Here is a 13,964-nt window from a genome sequence, read left to right on the forward strand (position 1 = left end):
TTTAACACAGCCCCTAAAGCAGCAGAATAATTAAATCATTTAAATCGTCTATCCTTCAGTATTATCTTTAAAGATGTACCTTTCCTGGCCCCATTAGTTTACAAATAGTACTTTTCGACTGTTGGCAGTACTGTTTAATGGTATGATCGGCCAATATATTGCTTATTGCTCTGTAGGATATCTCAAGAATGAAATCCTTTTTCAAAGGATGTAGGTGTACTACAAGTACTTTGTGATATTACTTCTGCAGTTATAGTGCTAAATCAATTAAATTGGATTTCATTAACAGTGATTGGATGCCTTCTGTGACTTTATATTTACTATATGTTTCTGGAGCTGGACATTGTTGTTAAGAGTATTCTCTTCGGTCATGATTAGGTTTTATCACAATAACATATGAATCATTAACTACCGATGGAACTGCCATATTATCTATTTGTAGTTTTTTTTTTTCAGTGAAGCATAACTTTCGACCTGAAATGACTTCGAAAAATAAACAGCCTGGTTTAATTTTGAGACTTTTTTGAGTGTGGCCTTGTACAGTATATCTACAGTATATTAACTGTTAAGAGTTCTCTCAATTGTGTAGAATCGATTGTTGATTACCAGTAATTGTCTTGAAGCAATTGAGGTAAAATGGAGTACTACTTCACTCTAAACAAGCAAGCAAAAGCACTGTTGATTCAGTCTCAACTAGTTTGCAGTCTAATTAAGATCATGAAGACGGACGGGTATGGGAAGTTGAGCTCCATCCATGCAGACTTTTGCTATGGCAAAATTTTGCAAGAAAACTCTAACAAAATAACAATCTATTTATTGATTTGATTTGCCACAAAGTAAGGGAATTTAGTTAAATATTCAGCACTAACATGAGGAGGAGTGTGTATTGTGCACAGGTTTCCTTTGTCTCATTAATAATGAGATATTAATTCCAAACAGATTTAAATAACCGTGCCATTGCACTTTGTAACAAACTCTCTGTTGGGGCATGAGCATGTATGTAAAAAAGTAAATCATGAATTCCATTTGCTGAAAAATTGAGAACATGCTGATAAAGCTTGTTAAAATATTGCAACCAAGAGGGAATATACTTTACTTTTGGCACATTTATAGAGTGAAGGCATCAAATACCTCCTATCCTGTCAGACAGATTACAGCAGATTGTGTGCAGTATGTTTTAAGGAGTTCTGTCTCAGCAAAATACAAGCTCCAAAAGGGTTCTGCTTGAGAAACATAGTTGACAGTGTTTATTGTCATGTACTTAGGGTATGCACAGAGCTAATGTTCACTAAGTTGTGGGCGGCATGGGAGAGGGTAAGAGAACGCCCTGAAACCAGAGGGTCGCTGGTTCATATCCCTGCCCAGTCGCATGTCATTGTGGTGTCCCTGGGCAAGACACTTAACCCACATTGCCAGTGAATGAATGGTGGTGGTCGGAGGGGCCAGACGCAAAGAATGGCAGCCGCGTTTCCGTCAGACTGCCCCAGGGCAGCTATAGCTACAGACAAGTGTCTAACCACCACCAGTGTGGGACTAAGGAGTGAATGAATAATGCGTGAAATTGTAAAGCGTCTTTGAGTGCCTAGAAAAGCGCTATCTAGGTGTAATCCATCCATCCATCCATTTTCTTACGATTACTGAATAGATCTTTGTAATGGACAGTTGTTACTTGTAGACCCTTAGAGGTACTGCAAACTCTCTGATACTGTCTCTGTCTGACTGTTTTTTCCTCTTCTATGCTTCCTAGGTGACTACTTTGGTAAACACAAGCAACAAAGGACCATCCAGTAAGAAAAAGGGACGCTCCAAGAAGGCTCATGTCTTGGCAGTCTCAGTTGAACAGGCTACTCAAAACTTCTTGGAGAAGGGAGAGCAGATTGCTAAAGACAGCCAAGATCTCAAAGAGGAGCTCATTGCTGCCGTTGATGATGTCCGTAAACAAGGTCAGCATGTTAAAGCCCATTTTCCATTCCATCCATTTTCTACACCGCTTATCTTCACTAGGGTTGCGGGTATGCTGCAGCCTATCCCACCTTATTGCGGGCGAGAGCCGGGGTACACCCTGAACTGGTTGCCAACCAATCGCAGGGCACATAGAAACAAACAATCATTCGCACTCACATTCATACCTACGGACAATTTTGAGTCTTCAATTTACCTAATGAGCATGTTTTTGGGATGTGCGAGGAAACCGGAGTCCCCGGAGAAAACCGGAGGCAAAGAAGTGTAGGACCCAATTGCAGGGAGGCAAGGAGGGAGTGCCTCCTTGCCTCCCAAAAAGCATTTCAAAAAAACATTTATTTACAGAAACAAAGATGGCAAACAGGGCACATGTAAAAATCTAAATACTAATATCACAAAGTCCAAAAATCTATAATCAAAGTAACAAAGAAAGAATGGAAACCTAAATACTGACCACTAATTAACATGGCAGGAAAGATGGAAACATGGGCTAAGACAAACGACATTTGAGAAATGACAATGCAGCAACACTGACTGAAAGAAAGCAGGGAACTAAATATAAACTAATTGACAAGACGAGGAACACCTGGACAAGACACGAGTGGCGAGAGGGAGCTGATTGGGCGACACTAGGTAGAGGGTTGACGAGAACAGGTGGACACAACCAAACAAGCACCCAAGACAGGACACAGGAAAACATGAAACAAAACTAAATATAATCGAAACTAAAGAACAGCCCATGACAGTATGTCACTGGATGACATCTCCTGCACATGTGCGTCACGACTACCGGCCATTAAAGGCTCACAAAAAGCGCAAGCAAGCGGTAGGAATGGAGTGAAAAAAATGTTTAAAACAAAAAACGACGACTTTTAAATTAATTGTAGACGATTTTGATTATCAACGTCATCGTGATTAGTCGCCTATTGGTGGCAGCTGTAGTTTCAAATATAATGTAGTTTGTTTTTCACCTTAGTGTGGTTCATTTGATTTGGTGTGACCAAAAGTCGTGCTCGACTGATTTGAAATTAATCACAGAAAACAACCTTAGTTTACGTATTCTGGAATGAGGTTTTAAAATCTCTTAGCGTTGCTAAAACACATTTAATTCAGCTCAAAGATTTTTTTTAACATATTAATATACATATCTACCATCCACATCCTATTGTTTGCACACAACTACATATATAGTGTGCAAAGTAACATAACTATACGATATCGATCTGTATTTTTAAATTGTTATTATTTTTCCAGGAGAGACTATGCGCATTGCCTCCTCAGAGTTTGCTGATGACCCCTGTTCCTCAGTGAAACGTGGCACCATGGTGAGGGCTGCCCGGGCCCTGCTGTCTGCTGTCACACGCCTGCTCATCCTTGCCGACATGGCTGATGTTATGAGGCTGCTGGCCCACCTTAAAATTGTAAGATTGATGATGAAGTTGCAATGTGGTTTTTAGGTTGCATTTGCTTCGTGTAACTGGGTGTGTGACACCTTACATGTCATATATATTATATTAGATGAGATAGACGTAAAATAAAATGGCCCACTGCCATTACCAAACTTTTGCATTCTCCTTTTGTGATGCTTTTGCAGGAATTCACCGCAGCCTCTTTCAGAACTTTTTTCTTTTAGGCGGTGGGGTTACTCCCTTCAGTCTATTGCTTAGCTAAAATGCATGCTCTAAAGGGTTTCTATCTGGATTTTGATTTGGCCAGTCTAAAATTTTCCAATTCTTGGCCCTTGATAAACCTGTCTATTGTTTTAACAAGTGTTTTTTTTGGGGGGAGGTGTCATTATCTTGCTGCATGAGGAAGATCACCCAAAACATTTTATTCTATCGTTCTTTGCAGTTGGCAGACACCATGTCTCTGTAGACTACTGAGTTTATTCAGCTGCTGCCATCATGTGTTACATTATCAGGATTAGTGAGCTCATCCCAGAAAAAGCCATGCAGGCCAAGTCATTATCACTTCCACATAGTTTCACAGATAAGTTTCTATGTTTGGAATCATGAATAGATCATTTCTTTCTCCAAACATTAGCCTTTCTGTTACTTTTGTAAAGGTTAATCAGTCCATAAAACTTTCTCCCAGAAGTTCTCCTCTCTCTCTTTTTTATTTATTTATTTTTTTTTTAAACCAATTCCAGCCTGGCCTTCATATTCTTCTTGCTAATGAGATATAGCCCCTATACTTTGAGTATGTGTCTTCTGTCGTCCAACATACAAAACAATACAACAATGTCCTGGATACTGTGCATTTCCAAACATTGTACTTCACAGTAAACATCAAGCCATAAATAAATAGAAAACAAAACAAGAAAAAAAAAACAACAACTATGCAAACAATTGTAATGATATCATACAACATTTAAAAAACTGAAATTATAAACGAGAACTTTGGAATGTAAGAATAATAAAACCAAATGTAATTACAAGTATAATTAAAACAAACATTGGGTTTCCTCCACCCAACGCTTTCTTCTCAGTGTCTTTTTACTGCTCTATTCTTGAGAGCCACGGAGGAGCTTAGCTGAAGCCAACATAAGCCTTGTAATCAAAGGCCTCTTTAAAGTTCTCTCTCACTCCTCTCCTTTCCATTACATTTTGTAAAGCACATTCATTAGGAATGGAAAGGAGTCCAGAATCACAATGTTCCCACATAATGGAGGGTGGTTGCTGAATTGAGACCCTTTTAAATTGCACATCTTAATGGTTATTGTCTTTTTTTTTTTTTTAAATCCACTTGCGATATCATGCTGGTAGAAAATCATTTTCATTCATTCAACCAAATAAACGCCCTGGAGTTTTGGATGATTATGTCATTAAAATATACTCCCCAAAAGCCTTGTTGAAAATGTTCTGCACACATCAACATATTTTGTGTGATCCATTATCTGCCTGTGTGTGTGGCAGGTGGAGGAGGCCCTGGAGGGAGTTAAGAATGCAACCAATGAACAGGACCTGGCAAACCGCTTCAAAGAATTTGGGAAAGAGATGGTGAAGCTTAATTATGTAGCAGCCCGGAGGCAGCAGGTATCTTGATGCACTTGCTCTCTTAATCTTGCTTTAAAAAAACCAAAAAAAAAAACCTCTTCTGACTTCGGAGTAGTATTCCGACTCAGGAAATCTCACATACTTTTGCAGCACAGTGGTGAAATGTTTACTGCAAGACTGCATTGGAATGGGTCTCTCTGTTTAGAGTTTGAATATTGTCACTGTGCTTATACAAGTCTGTTAGGGTTGTCTCGCGTCCTCCCACAGCCACAAAACATAGATAGTAGATAAACTCACAACTGAGAACTCTAAAATTGTGAATGGTTGCTGTCACTGTGTCATTTGTTTTATGAGTGTGCTCCACAAATTATGCTTAACAACAAGTGGCCTCACATTCTGTACAGTTAAACCAAAAAATATTTATATTTTGGCCAAATTTTGAGTTCAAATCCCCCCCAAAGTCACCCAAAAAATGAAATACGCCACACCACAGAGAAGAGTATTTTTAATAAGCTTGACAAATTTGAATTAATAAAAAATATTGCAAAGTATGTGTAATGAGGCTTCAAAATGGTCAAGAATTGAGACATTCTTTCAGCTTCCAGACCCTGTGGGCATGTCGCTGAATGTTCTGAAAACCCTGTCCTTTCAGCTGTCAGTCAAATACATGCCTTCTCTCCCGTCTGAAAAGCGGGGAGAGGAGAATTCCCAGCGACGCAAATTGCACACACTCTCACGGGCTGCAGAGAGGCAGCCTCTGAGCCTCGGCGTAATGACCGGTTGCTTCGCCATGGGACAATTTCCCCTCATTTCCCTCCATTGAAATTCATCACGCATCACACTGCTGTGGCCGCCAAAGCGTGCACTACATGTGGCCACGGCAGTGCGTGCACCACAGTCCCCCTGGATTATATTTTTTTCCCTCTTCCTCCTCGCCCCATGACGTCGCGGCCAGCAACTGTGTGGCTGATGACCCTAACGCCATTGCGCTGGCCCTCCGGCAGCTACTCTAACTGGTGGCGGGCTGGCAAGGGGCCAGAGGCTAGCAGATCCTGTCCGGTTCGCCGCTTCCTCGTTACGCAACACGCATGGGACCAGATGACAGAGACACTGTAGCCCAAATAACATAAAACATGTTACACTTCAGGTAAAATGGATTATTTCGAGTTGTAGGCATAATTTGATGACCAACTGTACTCTATACTGGTGGACCTGGGCCAAGTAATGAAAAATAAGGACGTGTCAATTCCGCCGAATGGCCAATGCAATAAGGGTGTTTAAGGTTTATATAATTGGGGAGGACAGATTCATGCTGGTCCCTGCTTTGCGTCAGCCCCGCCCAAAATATCCAGATAACTGAGATGGTGGGAAAAGTGTTTTAAACTATAACTCAACAATTCAGTAGTTCTCAGATGTTTTTAGTGTTTTCAAAATACGAACATGACCTTGGTTAGGGGCGGCACGGTGGACGACTGGTTAGAGCGTCAGCCTCACAGTTCTGAGGACCCGGGTTCAATCCCCGGCCCCGCCTGTGTGGATTTTGCATGTTCTCCCCGTGCCTGCGTGGGTTTTCTCCGGGCACTCCGGTTTCCTCCCACATGCCAAAAACATGCATGAATTGGAGACTTTAAATTGCCCGTAGGTGTGAATGTGAGTGCGAATGGTTGTTTGTTTGTATGTGCCCTGCGATTGGCTGGCAACCAGTTCAGGGTGTACCCCACCTCCTGCCCGATGATAGCTGGGATAGGCTCCAGCATGCCCGCGACCCTATTGAGGAGAAGCGGCTCGGAAAATGGATGGATGGATGGACCTTGGTTAGGGTTTACATTTGTGTCAAATTCATCATTGACTGGAAATGACACATAAAAGTGACAAAATATAGATATCCTAATATACATTCAGTATTAAAGAGAACTACATTGTTTATTTATTTATTTATTTTTTTACATTTTGAACATTTTTAATTTCTCAAATGTATTCTGAGCAAACACATTGTTTTGCCCATTGTTTTGCCCCTGTGATTTTCAATTGGAATATATTCATTGACTAAATAAATCTTTTCAACGAAACCTTTGACCGGTGTATAACTAATTTTGTGCTTATGTGGAAAAATCATCAGAATGATTCCGAAAAACATCAATCGATGCAATTTCTATATCGTTTGTCCTCATTAGGGTCGTAGGTGAGTTGAAGTATTTTCTAGCTGTTGGGTGATAGGCAAACTACACCCTGGACAAGTCGCCTATCAGTCGCAGGGCACATATAGACAAACAACCTTTAATACTCACACTCACTCTAATGGACAATTACCGGTAAGAGTATTCAGTTAAACTTACATGCGTGTTTCTTTGAGTGTGGGAGGAAGCTGGAGTTTCAGGAAAACAAATTACCAGGGTTCCTACACAAGTACAGTGGGTACGGAAAGTTTTCAGAAACTCTTAAACTTTTCACTCTTTGTTATATTGCAGCCATTTGTTAAAATCATTTAAGTTCATTTTTTCCCCTCATTAATGTACACAGCACCCCATATTGACAGAAAAAAAACTGAATTGTTGAAATGTTCTCTGATTTATTAAAAAAGAAAAACTGAAATATCACACATCCATAAGTATTCAGACCCTTTGCTGCTGTGACACTCACATATTTAACTCAGCTCCTGTTAATTTCTTCGAAACATCCTTGAGATGGTTCGACACCTTCATTAGAGCCCAGCTGTGTTTGATTATACTGATTGGACTTGATTAGGAAAGCCACACACCTGTCTATATAAGACCTTACAGCTCACAGTGCATGTCAGAGCAAATGAACATCATGAGGTCAAAGGAACTGACTCAAGAGCTCAGAGACAGAATTGTGGCAAGGCACAGATATGGCCAAGGTTACAAAAAAAAAAACCTTCCGAGAGCTGGCCATCCGTCCAAACTGAGCAATTGGGGGAGAAGAGCCTTAGTGAGAGGGGTAAAGAAGAACCCAAAGATCACCGTGGCTGAGCTCCAGAGATGCAGTTGGGAGATGGGTAAAAGTTTTAGAAAGTCAACCATCACTGCAGCCCTCCACCAGTAGGGGCTTTATGGCAGAATGGCCCGACGGAAGCCTCTCCTCAGTGCAAGACACATGAAAGCCCGCATGGAGTTTGCTAAAAAACACCTGAAGGACTCCAAGATGGTGAAAAATAAGATTATCTGGTCTGATGAGACCAAGATAGAAATTGTTGGCCTTAATTCTAAGTGGAATGTGTGGAGAAAACCAGGCACTGCTCATCACCTGTCCAATACAGTCCCAACAGTGAAGCATGGTGGTGGCAGCATCATGCTGTGGTTTTTTTTTTCAGCTGAAGGAACAGGACGGCTAGTTGCAATCGAAGGAAAGATGAATGCGGCCAAGTACAGGGATATCCTGGACGAAAACCTTCTCCAAAGTGCTCAGGAACTGGGCCGAAGGTTTACCTTCAAACAAGACAATGACTATAAGCACACAGCGAAAATAACGAAGGAGTGGCTTCAGACCAACTCCGTGACTGTTCTTAAATGGCCCTGACTTAAACCCAATTGAGCAACTCTGGAGAGACCTGAAAATGGCTGTCCACCGTTCACCATCCAACCTGACAGAACTGGAGAGGATGTGCAAGGAGGAATGGCAGAGGAATGGCAGAGGATCCCTAAATCCAGGTGAAAAACTTGTTGCATCATTCCCAAAAAGACTCAGCTGTATTATCTCAAAAGGGTGCTTCTACTAAATACTGAGCAAAACATCTGAATACTCATGGCTGTGTGAAATTTCACTTTTTCTTTTTTAATGAATCTGCAAAAATTTCAACGTTTTTTTTTTCTGTCAATATGGGGTGCTGTGTGTACATTGATGTGGAAAAAAATTAACTTAAATGATTTTAGCAAATGGCTGCAATATAGAAAAGTGAAAAATTTAAGGGGGTCTGAATACTTTCCTTACCCACTGTATGTAATGTATGGAAAAGTATGGAACTTGAGTTAATAAATTTCCAGGTCTTGAAAAGTATGGAAAATGGAAACTATTGTATGGGGAAATATACATTTCCAAGACTGTTGCAACAGCTCGAGTTTCAAAAACTAAATAATAATAATCTGAATAGCTAAACAAAATATATAGATCGATCGGTGTTATTTTTAAGGCGCTTGGAAGCACAGGTTCAATGTTTGTGTGAGAGCACACAATATTTTACCATAGTCTTGTTGAATACTCGATTCTGATTAGCTCAAAAAATTCCATCGGCTGATAATGTCAAGTAATTTATGTAAAAAAAAAATCATTACATTGTTCCAAATTAATCCACAGCACCCTTAGCCGTTAGATTATACGAGCAAACATCAACCTGACAGTCAGATATTCTGATGAGTAAACGTGAAGTACTCCGAGGACAGAAAGTGAATTTATCAGTGATTTAACCATTTACCTTATTTGGAAATTATGACACTTTGATGAATGGGATGTTGCTGAGGAATAGAGAGAAAAATGAAGAGAGAAGCAGCACAAAGAGTTAATTCCCTAAGATTTAAATCAATTCGCAGACAAGAAGGATGTAATATTCTTCCTTTCCTTTCGGTTTGTCCCCGTTAGGGGTCACCACAGCGTGGCATCCTCCTCTCTAACACCAACTGCCCTCATGTCTTCCCTCACTTCATCTATCAACCTTCTCTTTGGTCTTTTCTCGCTCTCTTGCCTAGCAGCTCCATCCTCATCATCCTTCTACCAATATACTCACTATCTCTCCTCTGGATGTGTCTAAACCATCGAAGTCTGCTCTCTCTAACGTTGTCTCCAAAACATTTAACCTTGGCTTTCCCTTGGACCCGTTTCTTCACTTCCTTACCACACTCACCATTGCTCTGTACTGTTGACCCCAAGTATTTAAAGTCCTCCACCCTTGCTATCTCTTCTCCCTGTAGCCTCACTCCTCCCCCTTCACCCCTTCTCATTCTCATGCATATATATTCTGTTTTACTTTGGCTTATCTTCAGTCCTCTCCTTTCCACTGCATGCCTCCATCTTTCTAAATGTTCCTCTACCTGCTCCCTGCTTTCACTGCACTTCAAAATGTCATCTGCAAACATCATGGTCCACGGGGATTCAAGTCTAACCTCAACTGTCAGCCTATCCATCACTACTGCAAACAGGAAGGGGCTCAGGGCTAATCCCTGATGCAGTCCCACCTCCACCTTAAACTCCTCTGTCACACCTCCTCCTCCTCCTCCTCCTTCTGACCTTCTCTGTACTTTTCAATCAACATCCTCAAGGCAAATAATGCATCTGTGGTACTCTTTCTAGGCATGAAACCATACAGTTGCTCACAAATACTCACCTCCGTCCCGAGTCTAGCCTCCACTACTCGTTCCCATAATTAATGCCTTTTTAACTTCCCCCTTACTAATCATTCCTACTTCCTGGTCCACCATACTTGCCTCTTCTACTCTTCCTTCTCTCTCATTTTCCTCATTCATCAACTCCTCAAAGTATTCTTTCCATCTGTCCAGCACACTACTGGCACCAGTCAACACATTTCCATCTCTATCCTTAATCACCCTTACCTGCTGCACATCCTTCCCATCTCTATCCCTCTGTCTGGCCAACCTGTATAGATCCTTTTCTCCTTCTTCAGTGTCCAACCTGGCATATTTGTCATCATATGCCTCTTGTTTGGCCTTTGCCACTTCTACCTTTTCCCCATGTCGCATCTCAATGTATTCCTCTCTCCTCTCCTCGGTCCTCTCAGTGTCCCACTTCTTCTTAGGTAACCTCTTTCCTTGTATGATTTCCTGTACTGTGAGGTTTCACCACCAAGTCTCCTCCTCTCATTTCCTGCCAGAAGATACACCAACTACTCTCCTGCCTGTCTCGCCGATCACTTTGGCTGTAGTGGTCCAGTCTTCTGGAAGCTCCTCCTGTCCACTGAAAGCCTGTTCACCTCTTTCCGAAAAGCCACACAACACTCTTCCTGGTTCTCTGCTCTGCCTTTGTCTACCACCATCTGTCCCTCCAAGTTCCTTTCCTGGATGCCGTACTTACCCATGACTTCTTCATCACCCGTGTTTTCTTCACCAACATGTCCATTACAATCTGCACCAATCACGACTCTCTCTCTGTCTGGGATGCTCAGAACTACTTCATCTAGCTCTTTCCAGAATTTCTCTTTCACCTCTAGGTCACATCCTACCTGTGGGGCATAGCCACTAATCACATTATACATAACACCCTTAATTTCTAGTTTCAACCTCATCACTCGAACTGATACTCTTTTCACCTCCAAGACATTCTTAGCTAACTCTTCCTTTAAAATAACCACGACTCCATTTCTCTTCCCATCTACACCATGGTAAAATAATTTCAACCCTGCCCCTAAACTTCAAGCCTTACTGCCTTTCCACCTGGTCTCCTGGACACACAATATATGAAGGTTTCTCCTAATCATCATGTCAACCAACTCCTGAGATTTTCCTATCATAGTCCCAGCATTCAAAGTCCCCACATTTAGTTCTAGGCTCTGTGCTTTCCTCTTCTCTTTCTGCCTAAGAACCCGCTTTCCACCTGTCCTTTGTCCTCGACCCACAGTAGCTGAATTTCCACCTGCTTAACGGTGCCGGTGGCAGACGTTGTTAACCCGGGCCACGACCGAACCGGTATGAAATTCTTTAGATGAACGCTCATATTTGTTTAGCAAAGTTTTAAGCCGGACGCCCTTCCTGACGCAACCCTCTGCATTTATCCGGGCTTGGGACCGGCCTACAGTTTGCACTGGCTTGTGCCCCCCATAGGGGTGTATTACAAGAAGGATGAAATCAACTTAAAGAAAACAACAAAATAGTAGATGAAAACACTGAGGCACTTTCCGGAACAAAAACTGACAAAAACTGAACACTTCATTGTTGATGTTTTGAATGATACCCTGCCACAATTTCATGCTGCCGTCTAGTTGACGAAGACGAAGAGTACAGTGTTGCCAGCCTGACAGCTTGCATCAACCGTCACATATACTGAATATTGTTAGAGAGGAGGATGCAGCCTGCATCCATGTAGTAGAAAAGGATGACGCATAGTGGCGATCCCTAACAGGACAAGCCAAAAGGAAACGAAGAAGAAGATGTGTAATAGTAAAAACTGATTGTTATCGTCATACCTGTCAAACTAGAAAATATTTTTGCTGGAGTACTGAATAGTGTTTACATTCCCTTAAAAGGTTGTGACATTGCAATGACTCTTCATAGTCAAGCCCTCAGGTGTTACAGAAGAAAATAAATTGTTTTAGTAAAACTTTCTTTTTTGACTACACAACGTATGAAATTATGAATTGGTAGTTTCATTAAGTATTTTCGTTGCCAAGTGACCATGGTGTAAAGGTTAATGACCGTCGAGCTGTACAATTATCAGGGATTAAGGAACTTTGCGGAAGTAACCGTCCTCTGCTGCGCATCGGTTCTTGCCTCCACGTCTTCTTTAATGTCACAAATTATTACAATTTTGTCAGAAAAGTCTGGAAATTTGGTTCTGGAAAAAGTATGGAATTTTGAAATTTGAATAGCGTAAGAACCCTGAATTATGCAAGCATGGGGAGAACATGCAAACTACACACAGCCGAAATTCCAATCCCAAATCTCAAAACTGTGAGGCAGACGTTGTAACCCCTCGTGGCACTGCTGCCCTCTGAAAAACATGGAACAAAACAAGTTTTTCAACAGATTTTCATTAAAAATTAAATATCTTGAATTTAAATCAACAATCTCAAATGAAACTTTTTTTTGCAACTTTTTCTACGCTAACTTGGTTTTAAGTGCTAACTCAAAGACGTTCCTCAGGAGCTGAAGGACCCTCAGTGTCGAGATGAAATGGCAGCTGCTCGTGGAGCTCTGAAGAAGAACGCCACCATGCTGTACACTGCCTCACAGGCCTTTCTGCGCCACCCAGACGTGGCGGCTACACGTGCCAACCGGGACTACGTGTTCAAGCAAGTGCAGGAGGCCATCGGAGGCATTTCCAGTGCCGCTCAGGCCACCTCCCCTTCCGACGATAAGCACAGCCATGCTTGCATCGGGGAACTGGCTGCTGCCCTCAATGAGTTTGATGTGAGTTCACTGCTTCCCTTTTCCCATCAATGCAATGTGTTCCAACATACAGTACACATGCCCAACATACACCCTACTATACAAATGCAGTGTAGTATCATTGATGTCAAATTTGATTCATTTAGATGATGATTGATGAGACTTTTCTGATCTTTTTATCAACACATCCAATCTTCATATTCCACTTACTTAAACATCACCATAATCTCTCAGATTTTATGGAGAGTAGGCTATACAAATAGGATTCGTTATGGGCCTGTTAAAAGGTTTAATAAGATGTACCTCAGAAACCTAAGAACTGACCCAGATTTTACTTTTTTACAACAACCAGAGAGCAACCAAAATACCTTAAGGTGAAATTGTACCTAATAATCATACAGAGATTTTTATAAAATCTAATAATTTATAATTTCATTCTCAGCGTTAAAATGGGGAAAAACAGTTGCACATTCAAACTAACAGAGATGGTAAGGTGACTCATGGATGCAGGAACTGATTCTCACAAATCAACCTTGGTGCTTCCGCTAAATGAATGCAGCAATGCTTACTTTACAAAGCAGTTAACCACATAAATGCATTAAAGTAATTTTCCACAAGGATACAGTTGAAATAATCCAAATGCCGAGTCAAAACTTCATTTGATGAAATTGTGGTCTTATTTCAACCTCTGTTTCTACTTTGAACATGTTTGTCCATAACACTCTTGAAGCTGAGAACAAAGTGATCCAAATTATTATCCATTGCTGCCACCTAGTGTTTCTTTATTGTCAGTGAGATAATAGCAAGGACTGCAATTTAATATGCAGTGCATGTGATGGTTGGTCTCTGCCAGTTGATTGAGATGGTGCTGGTTTTCTCGAGTTAATTACATCAATACCTTGTTGAAATATCCTCTAAAGGTTACTTAAAAGAATTG

The 13,964-nt window shown here is 41.2% G+C and overlaps 1 protein-coding gene across 4 annotated transcripts in view; it reads left to right on the forward strand.

Annotated features, from left to right (window-relative positions):
* ctnna2 (catenin (cadherin-associated protein), alpha 2) overlaps positions 1-13,964 on the forward strand; it is a 373,639-nt gene that overhangs the window by 49,919 nt on the left and 309,756 nt on the right. For all 4 annotated transcript variants that reach the window (XM_061772277.1, XM_061772275.1, XM_061772273.1 and 1 more), the window contains exons 3-6: positions 1,748-1,943; positions 3,217-3,383; positions 4,878-4,997; positions 12,782-13,048. In XM_061772277.1, the coding sequence (XP_061628261.1) occupies positions 1,748-1,943; positions 3,217-3,383; positions 4,878-4,997; positions 12,782-13,048 (750 nt within the window). The remainder of the gene's footprint in view (positions 1-1,747; positions 1,944-3,216; positions 3,384-4,877; positions 4,998-12,781; positions 13,049-13,964) is intronic.

Source organism: Phyllopteryx taeniolatus, chromosome 4, assembly GCF_024500385.1.
Source record: "Phyllopteryx taeniolatus isolate TA_2022b chromosome 4, UOR_Ptae_1.2, whole genome shotgun sequence".
In the NCBI taxonomy this organism is placed as follows: domain Eukaryota; kingdom Metazoa; phylum Chordata; class Actinopteri; order Syngnathiformes; family Syngnathidae; genus Phyllopteryx; species Phyllopteryx taeniolatus.